General features: G+C 50.5%; 3 protein-coding genes across 3 annotated transcripts in view; all 3 read right to left on the bottom strand.

Annotated features, from left to right (window-relative positions):
• PIK3CD (phosphatidylinositol-4,5-bisphosphate 3-kinase catalytic subunit delta) overlaps positions 1-941 on the bottom strand; it is a 33,219-nt gene extending 32,278 nt beyond the window's left edge. Inside the window, 1 exon segment of the mRNA XM_040084735.2 lies at positions 590-941. The gene's annotated coding sequence lies outside the window, so the exon portion shown is untranslated.
• Positions 942-2,007: 1,066 nt separating this feature from the next.
• Positions 2,008-3,510, bottom strand: LOC120762458 (forkhead box protein E3-like). The gene is made up of 3 exons (XM_040084884.1): positions 3,493-3,510; positions 2,213-2,944; positions 2,008-2,148 (listed from the first exon to the last, which is right to left on the bottom strand). Exons 1-3 carry the CDS (start codon positions 3,508-3,510, stop codon positions 2,008-2,010), a joined length of 891 nt encoding a protein of 296 aa, XP_039940818.1.
• TMEM201 (transmembrane protein 201) lies at positions 3,022-27,805 on the bottom strand. The gene is given in 12 exon segments (XM_040084381.2): positions 3,022-7,786; positions 8,591-8,722; positions 8,837-9,133; positions 9,905-9,976; positions 10,903-11,120; positions 19,197-19,400; positions 19,742-20,145; positions 20,732-20,908; positions 22,333-22,485; positions 22,487-22,528; positions 22,990-23,110; positions 27,723-27,805. Coding segments are annotated over 12 exon segments (1,992 nt in total). The 5' UTR covers positions 27,797-27,805; the 3' UTR covers positions 3,022-7,688.
• Between the last annotated feature and the right edge of the window lie 104 nt (positions 27,806-27,909).

Below are 27,909 nucleotides of genomic sequence, written 5' to 3'. Positions count from 1 at the left end.
TTTCGTTTTGCAGAGGGGGTGCCGGTATTTCACAGGGAGCCCCTCTGGGCCCCACGAACACCCATCCCGGGTGGGCCGTGGCACCAACGCCCCATCTAGCGGCGGCCACCGAGGGAAAGGCTCCGGAGCGCAGGCAGCGCCGGACACCGCGCGGCAGAGCGCTCGGGCAGGGAGCGGCAAGTTCCTGTAAATGGCCGCAAATGTCTGAAAAAAACCCGCTTACTTTGTGCGTTCCGCCTGCCTGGGCTGGGCCCTGCAGCCCATCGCCGCTACCACGACACAAACAAAGAGTAGAGGGACGGCAATTTCCTCCCTCTGAACCCACAAAAGCCAAAGCTGCCCGAGCGCCTCGCAGCCGCAGGCACAGAGCCGACCCGAAAACACCCCGGGCTACGAAATCCACTTGACGCACACCGTAAAAATCTCTTATTTTTAAGAGGAACAACCCCGGCAGGAGTGGTCTTTACTTAAGGACGCATAAAAGCAGCTTTGTCCTTGCGTTTGGTGGGACCACCCCCGAGGCAGCCCCCGCAGCTGAGGGCGCCAGGTCCCAAACGCGGCCCTCATGGAAGAAATGGTCGCCACTCACCTGTGTCCTGCCCGGCCAGGTGGATGGGGAGCCGCTCCAGAAACAATCCCTGGTCAGGCACACGGGGCAAAAGATTTTGTGGGGACCCCCGGGCTGTGGAGAGCCAGGGCAGGAGACCCTCCCGCTGCCCTCGGGGTTGGCGGGGCTGGGGCAAAGCGGCTGGGTCCCGTCAGCACAGACAAGATGCAGGTGCGAGGGCTGTGAGGGGCTGTGAGATCGTTTGAGGGGCTGTAAGGGGTTTGAAGGCTGTGAGATGCTGTGAAGGGTTTGAGGGACTGTGAGGGGTGTGAGATGCTGTGAGAGGTTTGGGGGGCTGTAAGGTCCTGTGAAGGGTTTGAGGGCTGTGAGGGGTTTGGGGGGGTTGAGGGGTGAGGTCGCTTGAGGGGCTGTGAGGGGTTTGAGGGGCTGTGAGGGGTTTGAGGGGGCACCACTCACAACCCCCATCCTCTGCACAGCCTCAGCTCACCTGGGCACAATTACCACCCAGCCCTTCAGAACTGGGCACAGCTGTTCCTCATTTACTCATCACGTTGGTGGAATTTAAAGGTGACATTTAGAATAATTTTTAAGTATAAAAGTTACACAACAACGACTAGAAAACTGAATTTCATTTGTACCTTCTTTCAACAAAAGAATAAATATAAGTACTTTCTGAAGCCACAACTCTTTAAGAAATACTGTTTATTAATATAACATACAACTAATGCTGCTCCTCACATAACAGTATTTGAACTCTTCTCCCTCATAAACCTAAACCATGGTTCTTACTGGAAGCGTATTTTGTCTCTGAACCCTTATTTTGAGAGAAAAGCATAAAAACTGCTCTCCCTGAAATCAAAAGGGGAGAGATCCTTACACAGTAATTACAGCATCGTTTATAACAAACAAGTTAACAGTGAACATATGGAAACGTACATAACCAGCAACAACATAAAATAACCCGTATGAAAAAATCCCATATATATTCACTTTAAGTACAAACCCATTAGATTTCCAGTATAAATCCAGATATCTTGGGGTTTATTGGTTGGAGGCATTTTCCACCAAAAACCAGAACTGCATTGCTTTTCCACAGACTTTGAAAGAAAAGCTCCAAATTAAACTGAGGACGCTTGAAAAGTTAAGTTTCCCGCACGAGGCAAGGACCGGCCTGCAGAGGACTCCTCGTGCTTTCAGCCTCACACGACGCGCGGTACCGATTCGCTTGCTCGGTGCTGCAGCTCCTCTCAGGGTGCCTGGAGGCTCCAACAACAAAATGACAACTTCCCCCCAAATGCAAACCGAGAGAGCGGCCCCGCTCCCCTCGGGGCAGCGGGAGTGGGACAAGGGCCGCGGCGGCAATCTCCGGGCGGTTCCCGGTGACTGCCCCGGGAACGGGGAATGCAGCGGCGCCCCGAGCCCTGCCCGCACCCGGGCACTCATCGGAAGGCGGGGGCCAGCCTGGCCCCCAGCTCGGCGGTCAGCGCCGCGTCCGGCTCGGCGGGGCGCAGCGCCCAGGCGGGCAGCGGCACGGGCGGGCCCCGGGCGGGCAGCGGCACGGGCGGGCCCCGGGCGGGCAGCTCCGGGTAGCGGGGGGCCCAGCACCAGCGCGGCCCAGGGCCCCTGAGGGCAGCCGGAGGGCACCGCGGGCACCGCGCAGGGCGGCGGGGGCCACGGAGCGGCGGGGCCCGGGCGGGCCTCGGGGAGCAGCGGGGGCCGGGGCTCGGCGGGGCCCGGGGGGATCCCCGAGGGCGGCGGGGCCCAGAGGGCGGCGGGGAGCGAGGCCATCCCCGCCATCCCGGAGGGCGGCGGAGCCCGGGTCGCGGCGGGGATCCCGGAGGGCTGCGGGGGCGATGCGGACGGGTGGCGGCAGTGGCGGCGGCGGAGGAGGTAATTCCCCTCCGGGAACATGTTGTGGAAAGCCGGGTGCAGCTCCCAGTCGCCGGCGCGGCCGTAGTGGCGGGGCAGCCGTCGGAAGCAGGGGTTGAGGCTGAGGTTGTGGCGGACGCTGTTCTGCCAGTGGCGGCTGCGGTCGCGGTAGAAGGGGAAGCGCTCGGCGATGTAGGCGTAGATGCTGCTCAGGGGCAGCCGCTGCTCGGGGCTGGCCCGGATGGCCATGGTGATCAGCGCCACGTACGAGTAGGGAGGCCTCTGCGGCCATTCCGCCGTGCCCGGCTTGGTGACAGGCTCGGTGCTCTGCTCGGTGTCCCGCTCGGTGCCCGGCTCGGTGAGGTGCTCGGTGATGTGCTCTGTTCCCCGCTCGGTGCCCGGCTCGGTGATGTGCTCGGTGTCCCGCTCGGGTGCCAGGTGCCCGCCGCTCGCCGGAGTCTGTCTCGGCCATGGCGCCGCTCTCCGCTGGCCCCAGCACCACGGGCCCTTCTATACCCTCTCCCCCGCCATCCTCCCGCCCCCTGCCCGGCCCGGTCTGGTCAGTTCGGGGTCGCCGCCGGGTCAGGACGGCGCCTGGAGCGGGACGGGGGCGGCTCCGGGCACAGCCGGGACAAAGCTCAGCGCTGGGCATCGCCGGGAGCGGGTCCCTGCAGCCACACACGGAGGAATCCCCATCGTTTCCTACCCAGCCCCGGCGGGATCAGCTGCACACCCGCCACGTCCAGCCGCAAAGACAGCCCGCACTTGTGCCCTCGGCCCGGGGCCGCTCGCAGGTCCCGCAGGCACCGCGACGATGGAGAAGCTGCTCCGCTGCAGCAACGTGGATTCTACCCGTGTCACATCTGTGCAAGCACTGCAAGTCATTAAATCCTTCAAAATACACCTGTATGTACAGAATTAGTAGTGAGGGGTTGCCAGTCGTTTAATTAAAATACATCCTCCTCTAAAAAGTGTTGATTTGATCAGCTTATGCCACCTGCCCCCTAATTTACAGTACAAAATAAAATCATAAATTAAAGACCATACAATAATACATGAACACTCTCAGTCATGATTTCATATAGAAAAAAAACACTTAAGTGCCCAATGAACACAGAAGTACAGTGTGCATATAACTGGACCACTCACACTAAGGTGAAAACTTATCTGGTTTTATTTTTTAAAGAAAAATATTCCTCTTTAAACAACAAAGCATGAACTAAAAACCTCCGAGGAACAGCTTCTCCTTCCTTGGAGCACGTTTAACTAAACTGTACAGTGATAGAGCTCCCCAAAGAAGTACACACACGTAACATACAGTCATTCACAGGAAATAAGGTTTGGGACTTGAAATTGTCCTTCTCACCCTCTCTGGATATCCATTCAATCAAAAAATACTCTGTACCTTACTCCCACCCCAGAATACAGTGATGATAATTTCTGGATGCAACAGATATTAGGAAAAAAAAAAGAAAAAAAAGAAAAAGAAAAAAAAAAGAAAAAAAAATAAAAAGGGAAAAAAAAAAGTATGGGCCAAATCAGCCCATTCTAGCCTCTTAACAAATGTCTGTGAGAGAGGTTAAGACCATTGTTATTTCCAGGAATGGTGCTTGGAAGAAAAAAAATATAGCAGCATCCACAGGCAACAGAAGCCCTTCCGTCCAGCTGCCCTGACAGAAGGAACCCCGCCAGTTCAGCAGTGGTTTACAGATGTTGCCAGCACCCAGAAGGGGGAGTGGGAATCAAACATTCACAGGCCTGATCTGCTGCTTGAACAAATAGCCTAAATTCAGGGAATCTGGCCTACATATGCCAGCAGTGAGGTTTTTTCCCCCTAGTGACCAATTTAATGTCTAAGTTTTTATGTAAAAAGATTGATAAACTTCAGAAACCAGCAAGTCGTTCTACCCCACTCCCTCTGTCCCATTAAACAGATATGTGCACACTACTTGCCACATCTGCCAAAATCCCCAGACTGCGGAACTGGAACCAGATTCCAAAATACAATCCTTTCTACTTCAGAACAGCAAAATCCTCTAAAGTCTCTGCAAGGTCTAAGAACATGCCTAACAAGCCCACATCCAAAGAAGTACCTAGACTTTTTCAATGGAAAGTAGGAAATGGAAAAGTCTGGAAATAAAGCTCATTTATACTCCACCTGATCATTAATTGTGGGTATTAAGTCGTGTTCAAATCTTTACCAGGCCATTTTGTAAAGATCTTTTCCACTCCACACACTCCAACAGTTTTTACAGTAGGAAAAGTATTAGAAAATAAAATCTTCCCCCTTGAACAACACTGTATGAAGATCACCGTCAACAGTCACAGAGATTTTTCCAGAGGGACCAGATGAACTTCTGCTTCCTCCAAACCAGCTTTGTACAGAAAAGAGCAGCAAGATAGACACAGTATCTACGAGCTAGATTAAGGCCAACAATATAAAGACAAACAGGGGCTCAGATCTTCTGAAATGAAGAAACCTTCCAAATATTTTTGTACATCTGCATGCACGCACGCACACACACACACACACACACACACGCTCGTGAATTCCTCAAGCAAAGGCTTCACAACCGTGAGAGCACCACGGGAGAGAGTTCTAGCACCAGAATGAAAAACTTCCCACTTCAGTAATAAATCCCAAAGTCTCTCTATTGCTTTGGACAAGCCACCAAACCCCCTTCCAAGAACAGTCTGAGTGAGCAGCCACACAAGTGCAGGGACAGGTTACAGTGTTCCTGCTCGGGAATGAGGGTGGGAAGAGGGGTGTGGAGATGCTGCAGCTCCTGGGTTGCTGGAGAGGAGGAGAAGGTTGGTATTGCAATCTGGTCGAGTGTGGTGGTAAAACTCAGCGCAGGCTGGGAGGTTTGCATACATGAAGTCACAGTGCACATCTGCTGGGTGATAAAGACAAGCAAAGCCACTGCATTTTCTGGCAGCTTGTCTCTCCTTGTAGGAGGCTTCTAGGTAGGACAAGGATGCGTGAATGGGATGTCACACACTGCACCAGCACATCATGAAACCCAGAGAGCAGAGGTTTAAAGAGAAGCTTGGCAGTAGCTCTGCCATCATCCTGCCTGTACACATGCTCGGGTGAGCGTGCAAAGTCTATAAAAGGGACAAAAATCTCTTTACAACAAGGTTATGAGTCCGGTTTGGCTACAAGGAACAATTCATGCAAGTTACAATAGAATTCATCATCAGTCTGCAGCACATCTTTGTGCTGCAGGTCTCTCCTGGCTCTGTCCAGGAGGTTCTGGCTGTGCAGCCCTTCACAGCTCTCAGGAGGCCGGGGGAGATGCAGAGGCAGGCGTGACCTGTCCTCAGCCCCCGGGATCAGCACGTGTGTGTGCATGTGTGCAGGCCTGGCCTCCCTCTGCAGTCACCCACAGCGGGGGCAGGAGCAACAGCTGGATGTGGGCAGATAAAACCATGCAGGGAGACTTGGAAAACACAGAGACTCGGTTTTCAGTGCTTGGACCAGCAGCAGTAAAGCCCCATTCAAACTGTGACATCCACGCTGACTGGAGTCTGGCTAGGGCTCCCATGAACCAAGTGAGGCTGGGGTAGGAACTCAATTAAAACATGCAAGAAAAAAAACAAGGTGAAAGGAAGGGTGATCATCACTGCGAGGTGTGACTCGGGTGCAGAGCAGGGCATGGTCAGCAGCAGGTACACTGTTCTGTGCACATGCAAGAACACAAGAGAGGGGACAGCAGCAAACTGAAAGGGAGGGAAAGACACAATAAGCACCAATTTAGGATGCAGACACAGGGCAGTGAGGCGGGGGAGTGAAATTTGAGGTAAAGGAGCCCAAAGGAAGAGACAACAGAAAACCTCTAAATAGATCCGAGTCCTGCTTTAGGAAATACACAGCTAATGTCAGTCAACTGTCTTCTCACCAGGTATTTTTGACATGCTGGTCAATCTTCTCTCTGCACTTGGTTTTTGGGAAACCAAAATGTCAAAATCAGGATTTTTTTTTCCCCTAAATGATTCTGAGTTTTCAGCACAATACTCTAAATGGCCCCTGAATTCTAAGCAATGCTGAATACTCACCCCAAACCAGAAATACCCGAATTACAAACTGCTTTTGAAAATCTACTCCTTTCCTTGGGCTAGAAAAGATTCATCTATCCAGAAAGCTGAATTGTCCAGAATCAGGTTTGGCACTGAGAGCACCTGGGCATTTTACTAAGTAAGAAATATCTTAAATAAGTAACTTAGCAAATCCCAACATCAGACTGAGGTGTCAGGTTTCTGGATAGATGTATACAATCAGACAGTTCCTCACCTACCTCTAGTAGAACATATGTGTGCGATTTACAGCAAGAACAGGCTCTGCCACTCACTGAATCAATGAAAACTCCAGCAGAGCTGCAAGCTGAAGCCCTTTGACTATGGTGCAAATCACACCGGGGTCCTTTCTTTTAACCCACTTCAGAGTAAAACAATTAATGCCTCCTGGGCAAAGCAAAGCAAAGCATGAGCTTCCAGGTTCCGATGCAGCCAGCACAGGGTGTCTGTCTGGGGCTGTGCAGAGCTGGCTGCACACAGGCACACACGGGGGCTGAGAACCCGCACAGAATGGAACTGGGGAAAGCGGCCTCAGGGCCAGTCCAGCTGGAAGCACAAGGACATCCAAGATGCAAGAACATGACAGAGCAGCCAAGGTCACCCCTGTGCTTAGGCAAGCTTAAGGCAACTAAAGAAAGTTCACTGACAATTTAGAGGAGAATGTCAAAGACCAGAGAGAAGAGGAACCACTGAGCAGAGGCTGAGGGTGCTGTAACAGCAGCCAAAGCCCAGCACCAGCTACTAAAGCCATCCCACTTCTTCAGCTCATTTGTTCTAATTCTCCCCATTTACCAGCACCATCAGCACGAGGTCAATATGTCAGAAAGAAGAGCTGGGGGTAGGTTCCTAAAAACGCAGCTCACACATTTTTAGGCTTGTGTCTCAGGTCAGTTCTTTAGAAAGAAAATGTCTGGGCCATTGGACTGGCCTCCTGCTTTGAACTGGAGCTGGGAATTCTGCCTGCCATCTCCAGGGACAGTCCTGGGATATGTTCTACCTGGAAGCGATGGCAGCAGCCGCCCAGGTTCCTTTTCATATCAGCTGAGTGTTACAGTAGTTTTTTAAAAAACAACGTGGACCGGTGGCATGGCCATTGGCCACGGAGCCATGGGTGAGTTGTTCTTGCCTGCTCAGGCCCAGGTGGAAGCAGAGGGAAGGGGAGTGTTGGCACAAATCAGCGCAGGCTCCTGTAGACATAGGCTGATGTGAAGACAGCATTGAGAGTCAGGCTCACAGCGAGCAGGCCCCGCAGGGCAGAGGTACCAAAGCGACCTGGGCAGAAGAGAACACAGAAAAAAAGGGAATAGTAGAAAGAGATATTAAAGAACTGATAAGTAAAAGTGAACATATGTTGTACTGTTTCTCTCAGTCCAGTTTTTCAGCACAAGCAGAAATTGTTGAAGCATTTTTCCTGTCAGGAAAGACTCTACTGCTCTCTTTTAGTTCTATTTTCATCTCATCTCAACTCGTGCTCTTGACACCTGCATCCCCACCCCTCTTCTTCCGTCTCAGTTTAGCACTTAGTGTTCTTCAGACAGTCCAAAGAACAGGAACAGCTTTGTTAAGATGTTAGAATAGCAGGCAGAAGGTCCATGTTCCAACTCCTTATTTATTTGATTTCCAGGAATGTTACCCTGGTTTTTCTGAGCCTTTTGATTTTCTTAAATGGAGTCAGATCTTTTTAGTTACTGTACAATATTAAGAGCAGTTTTCTACCTTTTCCCACAGATGTAACATAAACAAATCCTTTGTTTTTCATTCACTGTCCTTTGTTTGCGTATTTCTAACCTGAAAACAATTGTAACTGACAATTGGTCTGGCCAGGGAGGCTGAGGGGTGGAAACCCCAAAAAGCCAATCTTCTGCTAGACCCACAAATGTATAAAAAGTAAGAAATAAACAAAGGGGTCTCTCTCCGCCCTATCTCAGCTTTGAGGTGGACGGAGAAACCTCTGCTCTGCAAAACCTCTTGTCTGCATGTGGCTGCTTTGTGTGTCTCGGTGACACAGGAAAGACCTCAGTTACCCTCACAGAAATGCTCTCACACGCATGAAGCAGTGCCCAGACTCGCACTCACCTCTCCAGCCTGCCAAATCTTCTCCTTTGGTAGTTGTGTCTACCACACAAGTAGATGACTGTGATGAGCGATCCTCCTTTTTGATGGAATTATCACTGCAAATACTGCCCCCTTCTACAGCAGATCTCATATCTGCAAGGAGAAAAAGATAGGAGAATTCAGCGCCCGGGTTTCTCCTGTTGTGGCCGAGATGGCGCGGGGCTGCGCTTGCGAGCCCGCTCCCTCCCCGGAGCGCCGGCAGCGTACCAGGCGCGCCCCGCTCCGAGAGGCTCTTCCTGGCAAAGCCGCGCAGCTCGGGGGCGAAGGCGTTGCTGTCGGGGTGCGGGTGCTCCTCGGAGCCGCTCGGGGTGAGCAGGGCGTCGCTCTGCGCCGGGAACAGCAGCAGCTTCTGTCCCTGCAGGTTGAGGCGGGCGGGGCTGATGAGCGGCCGGCGGAAGCGCAGTGAGCCCGAGCTGGAGGTCGCCGAGCCGGCCACGGACGGCGCCGGGCTCGGGATGCGGGACGGGCCCGGGACACCGCTGCCGGACAGCGCCGAGAAGGGATCTGCAATGGAAACCGGCTTAGCATCCCGCTGCTACAGGCGCGGTTCTCTTTAACAGCACCGCAAGAGAAAGGAACGGGAGTTGCATATGTCTACCAATGTATCTCGTACTAAAAGTCTTTATTTATTGGAGTCCCCACACGGCAAAACACAGAGAAACTTCACGAGTGCTTTAGTGCCCTCAGGAATGACTCAGGTTATCAGGAGCCTGCCAAGTTTCTCTTTGCTCAGCTGTGTCCATCCAGGACAGACTGCACAATCCATTTTGCAGGTGAGTGAATTCTACTGGCATGTCCTCCAGAGCTGCTGAGAAGTGCATTGGGATGCAGGAGGTTTGCATCGGCCTCTGCAGCAGCAGGAACAGCCCAGGGACCTGTCTGGACCACAAGGGCAACAGGCAGGTCACCGAGGAAAGGGAAGCAGCCAGGGCAGCCAAATACCAGCTGCTATTCTCTGCTGGGAAAGCTGCCTTGGAAACAGCTGAAGTCTCCTGTCCAAGCAGGCTCAACTCAGCCCTGATTAGCAAAGGGCTCCTTGTTTTGTCTCACTGATGTCACCCTGAGCTCTCCCAGGGAGAACATCCTACACACAGCACCCGATTTTAACACCGTCCCACTTCTAGCTCGGACTCTCCCTGCAGCATTTCTAGCAGAAAAATGGATATTTTTAATGGAAAGTAAGCAGGGAGGAAAGAATTCAACCAGATCACATGCTGCAACCCACTCAGTGCCAATCCTGCAAAGACTGTGGCTCTGGAAGGCCTAGAGCAGTACCTGAGGTAGGGGGTTCCTTGGACTGGGACGACTGCGAGGCCGGTCGGCTTCCACTGAACAAGTAGCCAGAATCTAAAAGCAAAAATGGAACAATTTGAACCCAGCTGGCTCAGCTGCTGCCAAACCCCAAATCCTAATGCTGTATGCTCCTCTGTGGCATGGGAGCAGCCATCCCTGAACAGGACTATAACGTGTGGATCCAGTGCCATTCCCTTGGGAACAGCCCTGCACACTCACCTGGATCCCTCCTGGCCCATTCCCTCCAACAGCCCTGCACACTCACACTCACCTGGATCCCTCCTGGCCCATTCCCTGGAACAGCCCTGCACACTCACACTCACCTGGATCCCTCCTGGCTCATTCCCTGGGAACAGCCCTGCACACTCACACTCACCTGGATCCCTCCTGGCCCATTCCCTGGGAACAGCCCTGCACACTCACCTGGATCCCTCCTGGCCCATTCCCTGGGAACAGCCCTGCACACTCACACTCACCTGGATCCCTCCTGGCCCATTCCCTGGAACAGCCCTGCACACTCACCTGGATCCCTCCTGGCCCATTCCCTGGAACAGCCCTGCACACTCACACTCACCTGGATCCCTCCTGGCTCATTCCCTGGAACAGCCCTGCACACTCACACTCACCTGGATCCCTCCTGGCCCATTCCCTGGAACAGCCCTGCACACTCACACTCACCTGGATCCCTCCTGGCCCATTCCCTGGAACAGCCCTGCACACTCACACTCACCTGGATCCCTCCTGGCCCATTCCCTGGGAACAGCCCTGCACACTCACACTCACCTGGATCCCTCCTGGCCCATTCCCTGGAACAGCCCTGCACACTCACACTCACCTGGATCCCTCCTGGCTCATTCCCTGGAACAGCCCTGCACACTCACCTGGATCCCTCCTGGCCCATTCCCTGGGAACAGCCCTGCACACTCACACTCACCTGGATCCCTCCTGGCCCATTCCCTGGAACAGCCCTGCACACTCACCTGCCCGGGCCAGCGAGGGGATGGTGCCCAGCGAGAGCGCCCTGTTGAGGCGGCCGGGCAGAGAGGATGAGGAGGTTCTGCGTGGGGACCTGAAGAGCTGCTGGTTTGTCAGGTGGAGGATACTGGGCGGCGTTGGGACAAACAGAGACGTAGCAGGTGAAGGGAAGGCTGTGCCAGGGCCGCTGGGAAAGACAGTAATCGAGTCCCCAGAGAGGTACCTGCAAAGGACACGCATGACAGACACTTAGCAACGAGAAATCCCAGCAACTGCCTCTCCTGCTGGGCTTGCAGGAACACTTGTTTTGTGACCAGGTTTGGTAATTTTTCAGTGCAGGGGTGCTGAAGAGTTTACAGGAATGTTCCTACCCTTTGGGAAAAGAACTGTTCAACCTTACTTAAATTATTGTGCACCAACTTGTCCCACAATATACGGTGGAAAAGAGGGTGGAACAGTTTAGGAATGCCAGTGAAAATAGCTTGGATGAGAAAATTACCCAGAGAATGCTTTATGAAGTCCAGACATTAAAATACAGGAATTTTGTATTATTTTTAACAATTGAATGAAAATACATGAAAGAAAGTCTAGAATATGAACCAGAATCTCTGAATGTTCTTCTGTAAGATTTTTTAGTTAGAAACAGGTAATAGAACTGTCAAATAAATCACGATAAAGAACAGAGTATGAAGTGCGTATGTTTTTAAATGGAGATACCTGACTTCACAGATACAATATCTGAAGGCTTAATCTCACTTCTGGAAGAAACAGAGACAGATGAGAGCAGCAACATGGTTACGTGGCTTTTCTTCTGTCAGAGGAAAGCCAGGAGTAAATCAGAGAGTGAAGAAAATCTCAGCCTTGCACTGTGGGGTGATTTAAATAATTCTGTCCTGGAGATTAAAGAGGTGGTGCAGCAATATTGTGCCATGCTAACTCTAGAGTTAAGATTACAATTTAAAGTATGTTATAAACTACTTATCTGCTAGTAGGAGGCAGCCACCACCAATCCTGACCAGCTTCCTGAGGCAGAACACGTGAGCCAAGCAGGGTGCAGCTGCAGGCCGTGCCTCTAGCAGCAGGCAGGGATGTGCTGCTCTTGCAGCCCCAAGAGCCCAACCTGCCCAGGCTGCAGAGGACCTGCAAAGGGGCTCCTGCTTTGCATCCATGGGGAGTCCTTTAGAGCACCCCCACCACCTCTACCCCACCACACACACAGATGCCCAGCTCAGCTTTGTATGGGGAAACGAATGGGAAAGGGAATTAGAAGTGCAGTTCAGGACTGACAGGAATTGTATGAGAAAGAGTGATACCTACCCCTCACTGTGCCATGGCTGTGGAGAGCCAAATCAGAGCTCACCTGTGAGCAACATGGCTCTTTAGTCCTAACTTTGCACCTTCTGTGTCTTTGGGCTAAAGGATCCAACTTCACACAGCTCCTTGCTGCAGCAGAGAACAGCTTAACTGGTTTATTGGTTCGGAGAAGTCTTTAATTTAATGGCCTGGAAGATATTATAGTAATTTATCACTCATAGCCACAGCCCTGGGACTGTAACTGTTTGGGATCAGGCTTCCAATGCCTCTGCTGCTCAACCTCACCAAGTTAGTGCAGCCAGATCCTCAGGACAGTCAAGAATCATTTGTCTTGAACCATCTAGAAAAGGAATTGTTCTGATTAGCAAAGAGGAGCTGAAGAATTTTAAGTATAGCTTATTAATGCCTTAGGACTGAATTCTGACCAAAGTGTGTCTTAAACATTGATCTGTTCTGAACAAATTCCTGCTAAGTGTGCAAAATCCTGTTCTCTGCACTCTTTAGTGTTTGCCACTGCCATGTCAAGAGGGCTCAAGGCTGCTAAAAGCTCTCATGGGAAGGTGCTTCACGCCTGAGAATGGGCAGCTGAACTAAAACTTCTTCCAGAAGCAGATCAAAAAGGGTGAGATCAAGAGGATGATAAGGCAGAAAGCAACCACAGCACAGCCCTGGGATGGAGCACTGCAGCTGGGTCTTTGCTCCGAGCCATTTGTCACGTGGCAATAGTGGCTCTGGCAACAGTAAAATAAGTAACATAAAAAAAAATAGAAGGGAAAAAAAAAGGCTCTGGAGTCAGATAGTTTGTGGAAATAGTCAGGGCCCGGAAGCCGTTTATTTCAGAACTTGATACTGTGAACATCAAAAATTTGGCATCTTAATTAGTGTTTACAATGATCACAATGTTACTAGACAGCTGGGCACAACTGTGCTACACATATACTTTAAAAATAAATAAATAGAAGGTTAAAGAAGGGTATTACATGGTATGGGACTGTACACGGTCCTGAAGAAACACCTCCTGCCAGGAGAGCCTCCCCTCGTCTGTCCCAACAGACACCACCATACGTGTGTGCCTTTCTAATTCACATTTTACCAGAGATGCTGCATCATCCCTGGGACAGAGAGACACAGGGGAGGGCACGGGGCAGGCCAGGCTGCAGATGGAGCCACTCCTCTATCAGATAATTCAGCCCATGAAGGAGGAAGGTGAGATGCAGTCACAGGCAGGCAGCTCGGGGCCCGTGCCCAGGCTCATCTGCCCGGGGCAGCTGGGGAGCCACATGTCAGCCAGGGGGTGAAATATTTCCTCTGGACGTATTGTCCCCTCAGAACTGAGCTACCCAGGTGCAGCAGCGTCCCTGCCACCCCAGAACGGGTTACTGCAGCACGCTGTGTGCCCTGACACTGCTCTGCCCTGCTGCACCTCCTCGCTCAGGGCCACGGCCTGTGCCTCCTGTCCAGTTCAGAACCAGGAGTGAAGAGCAGGACAGGAACAAAACACAGGCACAAGAACAAGGGAGAGCAATGCTAAAATGGGCACAGCTCTCAGACACATTAATATTTTGACATGTGGCTTAGAAAGCTAGAAACTTCAGCTGCCAAGAGTAAGAATTCTTGTCTCCTGCCTGTTGTCCTACTTTGGATGAAAAAGGAGGGTTGAATTAGAGCTGCCACGTCCTGCACTAAGACTTTCTAGAGTACAGATGCTTGGCATCAACTGTGCCTTTGCCCCCTAGCTGGTGGCACAAAGTGGGGAGGCGTGTGTGTATGTGCACATCCTACGCCTACACAAATCCAGACTTGCTGGAGTGCCAAAACTGTTCAGGGAACCTTTTCCTGCCTGTGCACTCAAGAGCTTTGGTCCCCAACGAGGCTTTACAGGGGATGACTTCAGGACTGAGTACTGTCCCTCTCTCTGGAGAGCACCTGCAGATGACAGCACACAATTCCAACAGCACCTCTGAAAACCAAAGCAAAGCCATATACCACAGCTCCCTTCAACTTTCATGAGTACAGTCAGTCTGGAGCAATTATCTGGCTATTGATTATATTAATTTTTATATTAGCATAAATACTTTGTCCACATAACATCAATACATACTTCCTACAGTATCTAAGCATGATTATTAGCTTCACATAATTTCAGCGCACTTTAAAAATATTCATAAAGCCAAAATAATAAGCCACTACACGGTTTTTACATTCCCACATGTTCTCACCCTTTGACACACCCAGGCTCACTAGGGCATGCCAAGCACGGGTGTAGGAAAGGAGGAGTTGAGAGAAAGAACCAGATATAAATACAGAGTGTTTAGAATGGTAAAGGGCCACAGAGGCGTCAGTTTGCATGCACTGATGTCACTGAGGGCCTCAGGAAGAAGAGAAGCAGCAGCAGAGATGCTGACTTGGTGCTACCTCTGGGTTCTCCCTGAGCCCCCGTAGAGTCTGCAGAGTTGCTCAGAAGTGTTAGCCCAGGTGTCCTCCTGTGCCCTGCCACACTGCGTGGTGGCACAGGAAGGACAGAAGTGCCGGCCTGGCAGACACATGGGCACTGCTGTGCCATGCTGCAGCCATGGTTCCACCAAGCAAAGCAACACAGTGCTGTCCCAAATCCTGTCCAGGGAAAGGCACTTCATGAACCCACATTGGCCCCTTCGTAAATCTGGCTCTGCTGGGCAGGGTACATGATTTTGAGTTGGCAGATCAGCCACGGGCACTGAGGGCCAGAGTCAGGCACTTGGGATGGAGCAGATTTGATTTCAAGTGTCACACAAACCCACTAACAATCCCTCAGCACCTCCGCTCTAGCCTGTTGCTACCATTCTCTGGCCCAGACACAAGGTTAGTGTGAAAAAGCAGCACCTTGAATTAGGGGCTTTTGGGCTAAAACCCTCTAATATTGTTAAGTTGTTCGCATGCTCTGGCCTGCGTGGCCGAGAGAATCCTCAGGCAACAAAACTGCACCTGGAGACCACAGGTTAGCACGTGTTCCTCTGTGGCCTGAAGAGCCCAGCTAAGGGAGAGCAAGAAGCTCGAAGCACTGACCAAGTGGTTCTGGATGATTTTGTGTCAGCTGTGGTGGTCAGTTACCAAGCCTTTGCTGGCTCTTTTCCCACCCAGCAGAAGGAAATGTGTCACACAAAATAGCACCTCAGCTGCACAGCACCAAAGCACACATTTTCTCCTGCTGGACTCACTGAGGGGCAAGCAATCATGCAGTTAGATGGTGCACCTCAGCTATCTCCATCTGGATGACACAGGTGACGTATCTGACTGCAGAGTGAAAAATGCAAAGCACCTTCCCAGCAGAAGCTATGGCACGGCAGGCTCCAGCACAGCCTATCTGGCTTTGAAATCAGGCGTGGCAAGAATCTCAGCAAAGGCTCCATTCTGGTTCGACTATTGTTTTTTCCAGAGTTAACAGCAGAATACTGCTAACTCACAACTTATCTGCAGGGCTCATTGTCTGAGACAGCTCGTACAGACTGAATGCTACAGTTTATAAATCACAACACTCCTGGACAAAACCCACCCTCCTCCTCCTTTCTTCCTTTACCCCAAAAGATCCATCATCCTCCACCATCAGTAAAAGCATGTCAGACAAGGAGAAAGAAAGGAGGCTGTCAGCATCAGAGTCTCCAAAACACCAAAAATTCAATTGCAAGTTTCGTTTTGAGGCTCTGAGGTTTTTGTTGGTTTTAGAAGCAGCAGCACAGACATGCTGAGGCACCCAGAAGTGGGAAAAATAAGCTGACACCTGAGCAAAAAGAAAAGCTTCTTTGGCATTAAATGAACCCCACTTCAATATGTACTTTGTAATTCTGTTTCAGTTTTGAATTTTTCCCAATTACAAGCACAGAAGTTCTTCAATTGTATGTTGTGAACAAAGCACCACAGAGATCAGTTGTACAGCTTGGCCATAAAACAAAGTCGCTTTCTGATGATCTGACATATAAATTAGTGCAACTAGTAAATATACTTCATTTGTATTAATCTGCATAAAGCAAAGACAAACGGATGTCACTTGCAGTTAACATATCTTCCACATTAAAGGACTTTAAACTCAGAATAGATTTGCACTTGCTGTGCAAACAGAGCTAAAATATTCCTTAACAGGATTATTCAGGCTTCACAGTGTAAATCCTCTCCTTCCCACAGTTCTACCAACTGCCTGTTCCCAACATTTAGTGTGCATCCCCCACATCCCATCCCAGCACTGCACAGGGAAAAAGATAAAAAGAGTAAAGAACAGGCATGGTAAATCAACGTAACATTTAAGAGCAAAATATCACAAAAGGCGCCTGACCCCAGGGAGACTTGAGGACGAGTCGAGTTTAAATAGAAAGAAAAAAAACAAAGTGCTCCTAGAAAGGGAGGAAAACAGCTACATAGAGGAGATAGATGATATGAAACAGGACAGTGAAGCTTAACATAGTCTTGACTTTCAGCTCCTCAAAATAAAACATCTGAAGAGGCTGCCAGCCATCTTTGAAGCTGCCACTGAGAGTTTCCTTACTACTGGGCAAGAAAATTTGGACAGATTAATTTCATTCTTATTAAAAAAAAAAAAAGGATATTGCTGAGAGAAATGAGGCATGACATTACCATGACCATTCCCACCGAGTTTGTCAGCTTTTAATACCCCTCCTTTGAGCCTTCTCAATATATCCTTCAAATATGAGATTCCTCCCATTCCTTGGACACATTTCACAGGAGAACAGCAAGAGTTACTTTCAATCCAAATCGTACAGCTAAGTGCAGAAGACAATCACAGATAAAAGTCCTTTCTTACATGTATGTTATGAGGAAAATTTGGAAGTCCTGAAGCACGAAGACGGGAGGAATTAAAAAAAAAAAAAGTCCAGATGCCTTATTTCACTTCATGGTCATAATAGCTCAAGGTTTCCCATGCCTGTGAGCTGGGAGACAAATGTTTTGGGTCAGGACTGGTAAGTGATGGGAATGTGGAAGATTGAACCAGAGTTTGCAGGCGCTGGATTCCTCTTGTGGATAAGTAAGTAAACAACCCTCAGCACCATCCACAAACACCAGGATGGAGCCAGGTTCTGTTAGCCTGGAGATGGATATTGCAGTTATCTGAAGGCACCAGGAGAAGATTCCAAAGGAGAGCCCAGGTGGGCAGCAGGTCTGTGTGGCCAATCCCTGGCCGAGTTACAGGCACACAGCCAGGAGCTGCACCTTCCATGACTCAGCCTGGCTTATTGTGAACGAATTCCAGAGCTTTTGAGAGTGCTACCTTTATGCTTTCACAACGAGCACCAGTTCAAGGAACAGTAAGTATGAACAGTTAGGAAACAGCTTTTGTTTCCTTTTAAAAAGCTCTTCTAATTTCACCAGCATCTGCAGCACCCAGTAATGTCTGCATTTTTCAGCAGGAGTTGCAGATACTTCACAGTGAGAGCTCCATTCTGATTATTTTATAGTTTATACACTGAGAGATCACTAGACCAAATTAACTTATATCAGACTATTAGGGGGGTGAGTTCCACTGTGCTATTCTGAACAAAAGAAAACAGAAGATCTTCTGTAAAAGTGCTATTTCCTCTTGAAGACCAAAATCCATATGAGAAACTCAGTGGAGTGCCTTTCAAACAACTGTGCAGATAATCAGACTGCTTATCCTAAGAGGCCCCAGCAAGTTAATCCTAAAAAACCCAAACACAGTAATACCCAGCCACCCCAGCTTTCAGCAGAGGAGTGCCAGGCTCTCAACTCCAGGTCCCAATTTCCAGACCCTTTTTTCAGCAGTATTAGCACAATGCCAGACTACAAGAAGAACCCCTGCAAGTCACCCAAAAAATCCATCTCTGTTGCCATGCAGTCCCACAGCAGAGCTCCCACCCCTTCCTACAGCACACCCTTCAATCTGCTCTCAGCAGTAAACACTGGCTGAGTAGTGCTGTACAATGAAAGCTGACCAGATATCACAGCATGAGGTTGTCAGTCCCACAATTCTTCTCTTTCTAAGGCTATAGGAGTGGAGGAATGTAGGCATTTTTATCCAGTTGTGCTTATACACAGATGTTGCTCTGGGAGCAGGTGGGTAAAAAACCCAAAGAAAACTGGCATTGAAAGCAACAACCACTGGTAGATCTGAAAATTTAACCTGAAACAGCTTCATACCTTCAGGTATTAAGACACCCTGAGCTACATGACTTTTTAAAGCACCTTTCTGAATAAATTACTGAAGTTTCAGTCAAAAGCAAAAAGTACTTAAGGTCACTTCTCCATTTAAAACAGGAGCCAGGAGAGGGGCAGACAAGAGATTATGCAGGTAAGTGATGCTACACAGTGGAAGGCAAGAAGAACCAGGTTATGAGCTCTGTGTGATCCCCTCCTCGTGTGCCTGGGCACCACAGCACATGTTACCGAGGACTCCAAATCCAGAGGCAAGTTCCCATCAGTTCCAAATTAAAATGATCAGCACCATTAGGAAAGTGAAGGCAGCCCGGGCCCCGTGGTGGATCAGGGCAGAGGTTCCTCTGTGAGTGGCTAGGGATGGAGAGGCAGTGAGAAGAACCAGGAGGACAGGAGGAGCCAGAATCTCTTTGGCCGAAGGAGCAGAATGGGGAGGAGGCTGCATTTATGGAGCAGTTTGTGAGGCAGCTGCTGGAAGTACTGGCTTTGGGGAAGCTGGATATTTGTACTGCTGACGTAGGATGCAGGAGCAAGGGAGGATGGAGGCAGCTTCCATGGCTAGCAGTGGAAATGCTCCAAGCAGCTAGCACAGTGGTAAGCAAGGATGGGGGAAAATTATATATATATACACACACACACACATATATAGGTGTATATATACATATATATATAAAAAAAAGGAAGAGGAGATCTTCACTGCTTATCTAATTTTAAAAAAAGAGAAACAGAGGAAGGGAAAATAACAAGAAGAGAGAGAAGCACCAGTCACAAAGAGTTCACAAGGCTTTTTTGCTCCTTCCCCCAGCGTCACTGTTCTGGCTCTGACCTTCGGGGTCGGAATCTCCGCTGGCCCGTTGACTTGCGCGTGGCCACGGCCGCGGTGAAGCCCACCAGGCAGCACAGGGACGTGGTGCCAAACTTGGCCGTGTCCAGCCAGCTGGGCGTGTCCGTCTTCAGGTACCTCTCGGCCAAATGCAGACTCATCACTACCAGCCACAGCACCAAGGCAAACGCGTCGATGCGCCGGAGCCTGCCTCGGGAAAAGAAACCAGACAGCAGTTCAAGCACAGCGAACCGCCTCGCTGCAGGGGAAGGAGAGGGAAGGTGGGGAGGGGAGCCAGGCTGAGCAGGCTCTGCACTGCCTCTCTGCAGCACGTCACGTGCAGCCCTGCCGCTGCTGGGCAGGTGTCTGAGCACATCGGCTCCATTTCCCACCAGAGCTGCGCAGGCAACTTCACATCCACAGTAATTCCACTGAATGAATCGAGGCCTGCGGCTCTACGTGTGCCACCCCTGGATCACCGGGGCAACACAGGACAAGACGGCTCCCACCAAGGCAGTTTGACGCGAGACAGAGCCGAGCACACCCACCTGATGCGCCCAGCCAGGAACATGGCCAGCAGGCAGGTGAAGAGCCCCAGCACAGCCACTGCCATCTGGTGATTCTTGCCGTAGGCCCAGGCCACGCTCAGGTTGTGCAGCAGGCGCTCCGGGAGCAGGCGGAGCAGCTCCCGCCAGCCGCGCCCCGGGCTGGCACCGCCACCGCCACCGTCACCGTCACTGCCCGCACGGGGGCTCGCGCCAGTCCTGTTCCACACGGACGCGGGGCCAGAGGGGACAGGAGCAGGGACAGCTGTGCTGAGGGAGAAGGGGTCCCCTGACCCGTACAAGGCCATCAGAACCAGGAACGCACAGCTGAGGAAGGCCAGGAACCGCAGAAGGATCACCTGAGCTGGCGTGGTGATGGAAGTGGAAGAGGAGTATGAACACAGATTCTGCAGGGGAAGGGAGAAACACCTTGTCAGAAGTTGAATGGACTGCAGCAAGGTTTTGAAATGGTGCTGTACAAAACACTCTGGACTGTATGGTTTACTGGACTGCTCAAGTCCTTGTAAGTCTCTGTACTGAGCTGACACCACATGGGATTACTGTAGACTAGCAAGGAGCAAACGGCAGATACAAGAGCAGAAGCTAAGGTCAGGCAGGGCAGTGAAACAAGGAGAAGGTCGTAATTCAATTGCCATTGTTCTTTTTTTTCTTTTTTTCCCCCTTGTACTCTGTAATTTCCTGCACACTCATAAACTGGCTTCCCTACCTCTCCTTCTCTGCCCATCCCATTATTTTCCTCCCACTCAATTATTACACTAGAGTTACCTTCTGGCAACTGTGCTGAATGACACCAGCAAGAGGGAAACCTCAAAAGAACAGGAGAAGCGTCTGTGGCAACTCTCCTGTGTTCTCCTAAACTGCTGCCATGCACCCAAGCTCCCAGGGCTAGAGAGCCCCCGGCTGCTGCCTCCTTTCCCCGCTGCAGAGCCGGGTGCAGGGCCCAAAGCTGTGTCCCCATGTGTCCCCACGTACCTGGGCGTAGCTCTTGTCCGTCTCGCGGCGCCTGAAGTGGTGGCTGAGCAGCAGCGCCCGCAGCTGCCGGTTCTGGTGTTTGATGTAATACTCCACAGCAGCCTGGCACGGGCGGCACAGCTTGTAGGTCTGCTCCAGGTGGTGCTTGTACACCTCAATCTCCTCATCGTACTTGCCCTGGTGAGAGAACAGCGGGGGGAAAGCAGGTGAGAAGTGCGGGTGCCTCAGCAGTTGTCACGTTTGTTGTTGACAGGCGGGCAAAGCGTGACAGGTCCCACAGGGACAGCTCCCTGAAACCAGGCCTGGACAGCGAGCAGGCTGCAGCCAGGCTCACAGCCAGCCTCACACAGAGCTGGCCCAGCCTCCCTGTCCCAGGAGGGATGGCAAAAAACAACCTTGGAGAAGGCTGCTGTGGCCCAACATCGGGATGTTGAATTTCCGTGTCCAATTTTGCTGTCTTCGCTGAGACTTTATGAATCTCACATAGGTGAGACAAGTAACTAGAATTGTTCTTCCTCCTCTCAAATGAGGGGACACAAAATATCTGTTGCTCCTTCACTCCAGGCTCATCCCTCCCTGGAACAGCCAGCCCTGCTGTGCTCCTGCTGTCACTGACACCCTTATCCAAGCACACTGGATAACACAATCCCAGGTTTCTGAGCTGGCACAGGCACTGCAGTTCACTGAATGCCTAAAAAGGGGCCAAAGGCTGGCAGTACTTGAGCAACTGGATAGGTCTGGCAAGAGGCAGGGACTAGAAATAAAGCTGAGAAAAGGGCACCAGCCAAGGATATTCTCATTAAGTGTGATCAAATTTCAACCTGTTCTCTGGGAGTCATTCTGATTAAATTCATTATAATCAGACAAAGCAGACTGGATTAGCCAAGGCGAGGATGGACACATCACACTACAGCACCGTCTAACCATAAGGCTTGACCACGGTTGAAAGCTAAGGAGTGCAGCACTGAATTCTCTGCATAAAACTTTAGCATAAAATTGTGAAGGAGAAACCCCACTACCCCATCCTCCATGCTTATTAAGGAAAGCCAAGAAGTTGCTCAGCAGGAAATCCTGCTGCTGTAACTGCAAAATTCCTTTGCCCTCCTAGGCACAGAAGCCTAGCCAGGGAAATTATATTGCTGCACTGGATTCCTCTCCCACTTCACTCGTAAATGCAGAGCAGCACAGCCAGGGCCTAAGGAAAACAAAATCTATTAAGGCTTCATGTTAACTAGTGGGCTGTTGTGCCTCTCAGGTCCCATAAACTCAGCCATGGGAAGTACTGGACTTGTAAGATGATCTCAGAAATGTCTTGGGCTCAAGCTTCAATTTCCAGTGCTCATCTAGAGCTGGGGAACATTCCAGCTTTGAAGTAGAATTAGGTAAATTTGCAACATCAATGACTGAACTTCTCAGCACTGGAGTACCACACAGTCCTTCTGAAGCCTGTTGGAGCATCATTCCACAGCACACTGAAACTGCTGTAATTCCTGCTTACTAGGCTGCAGCATGGAATAAACAGAGCAGGAACAGCAGATGCATGGATGGGAATGCCTTGGACAAACACCCCCCAGTGATGGCCATGCCTAAAGAACACTTACCTCCTCCCTTGGTGAGAATGAAGCCAGCTGTTTGATTTTCATGGTTTGATGGTTGTTGCATTTCTTGCAGAGCAGAACTTGGCTGCTCACCCACTGCTGTGGTTTGGCAGGGTCACAGAAAGTCGGACTGCCCGACACAACGTGGTTAAGGTGGTTCCATGTACTGGGCAGGGATGGGCTTGTTGTAGTCTCCATTCTGACAAAAAGCAGGGGGAAAAGAAAACATTCAACCACAAAATCAAAGCTAGGTTGACAGTAAGATTCCCTAAGCTCTGCCAGCAGCTCTACATTTCATTAGCATTCACCTACATAACAAAATAAATCAGTAAAAAAGAGACAAAATGCTTCAAATCTTCCCCCCATCTCCACCAGCCTGCACACCTATTGCATGTAGCTGGTGGCGCTGGATTTCAGCTTAAGACAGCCTTTTCTATTTAACAGAATACAAAACCAGAGAAGAATTGTTCCATGCAGTAAAAAACTTTCTTAAGAGATATGCCACTTTTGCCCTTTAAAGCAAGAGAGGAAAATCTGTCTCCATGTCTGTAGTCAGCACCAGTGCAGTGGGTTCTGTCCAAGCTGCAGTGCTGAGCCAGCTGTCCCTCCACCTGCAGGGGCCCTGCAGCACCCCAAGTGAGGCTCAGGGCCCCCCCGTACCTCCTGGAAGCCGTTGTACTGCTCGCAGTTGGGGCAGTCCCAGCAGTTGCGGTTCCCGTAGGGCACCACCGTGTCCTGGCTGCAGAACCAGCAGTTCACCGTCACGTGTGTGGGCTTCCTCCTGTGGGGAGAGGGAACGGCTCAGGCAGGAGCACCGGGCTCGGCTGATGGAGAGGAAAGCAACGGCTTTCAAACAGTGAAATGCATGAAAACAGCACGAAAACAGCCAATCTGCCCGTCCCGTGTGCTTAATGATAGGACTTGGAGTAGTCACCTTAGCAGTGAAAAGATGGAATGTTAAAGCAGAAATAATTCTGCCTGACAATCATACCTCTGTTCTGGTACCATGGACATGCCAGAACTTTAATTAATAACAACCTTGTGATTTACCCACTTCACTGTCTTTCAGGGGCATATCTGGGGTATGAGTCCTCTCCATAATCAGCAGTGCTATTCTATGAGGAGGTGCAGTAGAACTAATATTTAATACACAGGATTCCAGGAAAAGGAAGTCAGAATCCACAAGAGCTGCTTGTGATGGTGCTCAGAAACCCAGGAAACAGGAGCTCTGCCTGCCCGGTTCGGCAGAAAATTTTTCAAGGACAAGAGCATATCACATTACCCTGAGGTTCCAGCACTGCAAACAGCTGTTTCTTCACAACTTTAGGTACTAAAGGAACTGAGGATTCAACATTTCATGCCCTGCTTTTACACACTAGAACTGAAGGGATAAAGACTAATGACCTTGATCCATGAGCCTCTTGTTTTCTAAAGCAATCCTGTTAAAGCAACAGCCAATACAGACAAACAGCTGTGACGTGGCCCCACCACCACAGGTTGTGACAGATGCTTGAGCACAGACCTTCAGGGCCCAAACCCTGAGCCTGCCTGACTGCCAGAGAACTCTGCATTTGTCTCCAAACTCAGTGCAATCTCCAAGAGGAGCTTCCTGACAGGCCAAGGCACCAGAGCCCAGCTGTCTGGGTTTATCAGAACCAGTTCCAGACACACTTCCAAGGGAGGGCAGCTGCTCAGGACTCATCTCTGCAGACAGCTGGACCCAGCTGCCACCAGCCCAGCTCCACCAGGGAATTCATCTGTGTGGTTCCATTGCTGCAGCAGAGAGGGAGCAACTAACAGCAGCCAAAGTGCTCCCAGCTGAGAGCAACTTCTCCCAGCTCTAGGAAATGTTCTCTGCTGCTGAAACATCTGAATGCTGCAGAAGTGCTGTCTGGCACCCTGCAACCAAACAGGTGAGTCTTCTCTCTCAGCCATCACCTCTGTAGCTGGATCTCCACAATTAACATTTTTCCCACTTACATTTCCATACACTGTGCCTTGAAACTCGGTTCATAAAATATCAAACCTTCAAGCAATGTCTGAGCCTCCTGTTTAGGCACTAACAGTGAGGATATGCTTGAAATGAAGCACTGAAAAGTCAGAATGTACAGAGGATTCCCTGCCAGATGCTGAAAGAAAATGGCTGGAGCTACTAGGATAACAGATTCTCATCTCAAAATAGATGCAAACACCCACACCCCTCTTAAAATGAATATTCCCTGCTCAACTTTCTTCACTGCCAAGGGGACTCAACTGATCTGAGTTAAAAATACCGCTGCTAAAACTAACAGGCAAAAGACCCATCCCAAACCAACCCAGAGTTTAAAGCAGACAAACCTAGGTCGATGGTCTGAGTTATCCATGAGCTACCGCTGTCCCAAAGCCAAGCACATGTCAAAACAGCCAAAGGAAGGATGGACAGCAACATCTGTTGTATTTGGCCAATCTCACCATCACAGGTGTAAAAGCTGTGCAAATATAACCTTAGGCTTCAACCAGCAGCACACAAACCTGTGCTCCAGCCTCTGAAGGAGGTTATTGCCCAGGTCCCAGCTACTGCAGAACCTGCACGCGCCATCCTCTGGCACCCAGGGAAATCAGACACACCACCCCTCGGCCTCTACCCACCCCAGGCTCTAAACCCCATGACATGACAGAGGTAAAAGCACTAGTTTCAAGGATAACAGAAGTGGAAAGCGCAGGCAAAGAAATGAATACAGCAGTCACACTATAAAGCAAAAACCATCAGTGCCAAACCTGAGAACTCACTAATATCAGAGACCAAATCCTCAGTATGCTCAAGACCTTTCCATCTTTTTCCAAACAGGAGGTCATTTATTGCTCTTGAGGCTCAGGAAGTACTAACAAGGATTAAATAGCAGCACTTCATTCTGACAATATATGCAAAAGAAATGGCTAAGTCCTGGATTATTTAGGATAAAAGGCAATAATACTTCCTTCTGTGAACCTATAATCTGTTGCCATAGAAATAGGTGCAAAAAAATCCCCAATTCCTAATCTGGTGGATGCAACAAGGAGGAACTTAGGCTCCTTCCAGCTCCCAGCACTCTTCACTATTCCTCATTTAAACACACATTTAAGGTCATGCTGAAATCCACACTTCTAATGGAATGCCAGAACAACAGTCTACCTTGATAAGTGCTGGTAATAATAAAATGGATCTGTAAATATTTTTATTTACATCTATTCCCCACCCTCTTTACTACTAAGTCAGGAGATTAAGGTGTTTACTCTTCTGTAGTCTTGAAAGAGACCACTGGTGGATGTGCAGTTCTTCCCTGAGTTAGAAGAAAAAACCCAATTCTCCATTAAAAGTATTTAAAGCAGAAATCTTCATTCTGGCAGAACTGGATTACAAAGCAATTTTCCAAACAGCTATGCCAGCAAATCTGAACAAAAAGTACATGGGGAAGAGGAGCTGTTTTGCACAGAGGAGTTTTGATCAAACCACATCTGGTGGCAGCAGGACAGACCAAGCGCTGGCACAGCACTGCTGGCACAGCTGGGTTAAGAGTTCATCTCCCTGGCAGGGAAACTCCCGCCTGGCACAGAACAGCTGCCAAACTCCAGGTTGTGCCCACGCCCATCACCTGACAGTAACGGGGTCTGTCAGTGCAGACCCAATGCTACACCCCCTTTTCCAGCGCAAGAAAAACACACCACAGCTGCTCAGATCCCAGCAGGTGAGCTATAGTATAGATGCATTTGCTCAGAACTAGCAGCTATAGACAAGACTTAGCCACAAGAGCAAATTTCTAGTACGGTGATGTAAGTTACAACATCTGTCCTCTCCCATGAGCCAGACTGAGTGTGCTCTCAGCCAGGAAAAAGGTGCCCAGTGGACTCAGGCAGGGACGCACACCCAGGGATAACCACCCCAGGTTCTGTTTGTATCTAGACATCAAATCTTTTCTCTCCTTGATAAACAAAAAGCAAAGGCAGCATCGTATCTTATGTTTGACATCATGTCTGTGTCCCTTATTAAGCTGTCCTCCTTGATGACTATGGAAGATTCATTTAACTAAGGCAGAATAAGCAATTTGGAACTATCAGAATAGTACTGACAAACACAAACATGTAGGTTCAAAGAATTACCAAGGTCACCTGAAAGAATTTACCAGCAGTCTTCAAGGACTTGGGAAGATATGCTTTCCATTCCAGAGACCTTTTGATGAACTTGAGCAAAACAAATCCCATCTCCTCCCTCAAAAAGCATGCTAGCCTCAACTGGGTCAAAGAAATCTTGCCTGCTTCACCAGGATTGCTTTAGGCCACTTGGATTTCTTGGCTACCCTAAATATGTCATAGAAATGCCAAGTCTTGTACATGGGCTAATGTCCCATTGATCACTGATATGGTTAAACAAAGAGCAAATGCTTTAGAGCAGACCTGAGGCATCATATTGAGGATGTAGGAATATTCGTCTCTTACAAAGCATAAACTTGAAGTGAACCTGAACACGGAGCCCTTGGGACTGACCTCTCCAACAGAAGAGCTTAATACATGAGCAGACTGCAAAGTCTATTGCTGCTACAGAGACTGAAGTGCCTTATATTCCACACATCCCTACATTCCTTTCATGCTATGCTAGATTAGCATCTGTCAAATTAAGCTTTTCTCCTTTTATGAGATCTGAATCACGACATTTCTCCTGATGCTTTTCAAACCTGGTTTTCAAATGTTCTGAATTTAAACTGTTCTAAGATCGCGAAAGTTCTGAGCAATTAAGAAACAAGTAACCAAAGCATTTTGATCCCTAATCAATAATTTTGATTTGTACAGAATCTCCCCAAGTTCTAGCACTGTGCTAACAGCGTTGCTACTTTACAGACCTGTTCCCCAGCAATCCTTCCTTCACCCCACATCAAGCAGCCGAAGGAGCAGGATCTTCTCTCTCCCCGCCTCGAAGACGTCAGGAAACAAGCGGGGAGACCCCGATGGGCAGAGCCGCGTCCCGGCGGTGTCCGCGGGCAGCGACGGGTGTCACCGCAGCGTGCCAGGATGCTCAGCCCGGCACACAAAAGCCATTCCCGGGGATAGGGGAGCACGCTCCAGCCATTCTCCCGCACATTCCTGCCCCGCACAGCCGTCGTGGGGCCGGGCTCGGCCCCGCTGCTCACACCCCGCCTGGGCCGGGCTCGGCCCCGCTGCTCACACCCCGCCTGGGCCGGGCTCGGCCCCGCTGCTCACACCCCGCCTGGGCCGGGCTCGGCCCCGCTGCTCACACCCCGCCTGGGCCGGGCGGGCCCGGGCCCCGCGTGGCGCCTTCCCGCCGCCGCGGGCCGCATCCCGCCAAGGCCCTGCCCGCCTCCCTTCCTCCTCCTCCCTTCCTCCCCTGCCTGCCTCCCCGTCCCTCGCCCCGCCGGCCGTACCTCCGCGCGATGCGGTAGAGCAGCAGCCCCGCGGCCGCGGCGCAGGCGGCGATGCCCAGCCCGGCTCCGTCCATGCCGGCGCTGCCCGGCGGTGGCGGTGCCGCTTTGTAGGGGCGCGGCCGGGCCCGGCCCGCCCCTGGGCCCGCGGGGGCGGTGCGTGACTCACGGCAGGGCCGGAGTCGTGCAG

The sequence above is a fragment of the Hirundo rustica genome, chromosome 22, assembly GCF_015227805.2.
Source record: "Hirundo rustica isolate bHirRus1 chromosome 22, bHirRus1.pri.v3, whole genome shotgun sequence".
In the NCBI taxonomy this organism is placed as follows: Eukaryota; Metazoa; Chordata; class Aves; order Passeriformes; family Hirundinidae; genus Hirundo; species Hirundo rustica.
The sequence above is the reverse complement of the archived record's forward strand: the minus strand, read 5'-3'. Positions and strand labels throughout refer to the sequence as shown.

Bases quoted from the DNA above. Each gene is read 5' to 3' on its own strand.
- LOC120762458 (XM_040084884.1), bottom strand. The intron at 2,149-2,212 runs GTGCCCTCCGGC...CGCTACCCGGAG, and splicing joins CGCCCTGCGCGGTGCCCGCG to CTGCCCGCCCGGGGCCCGCC.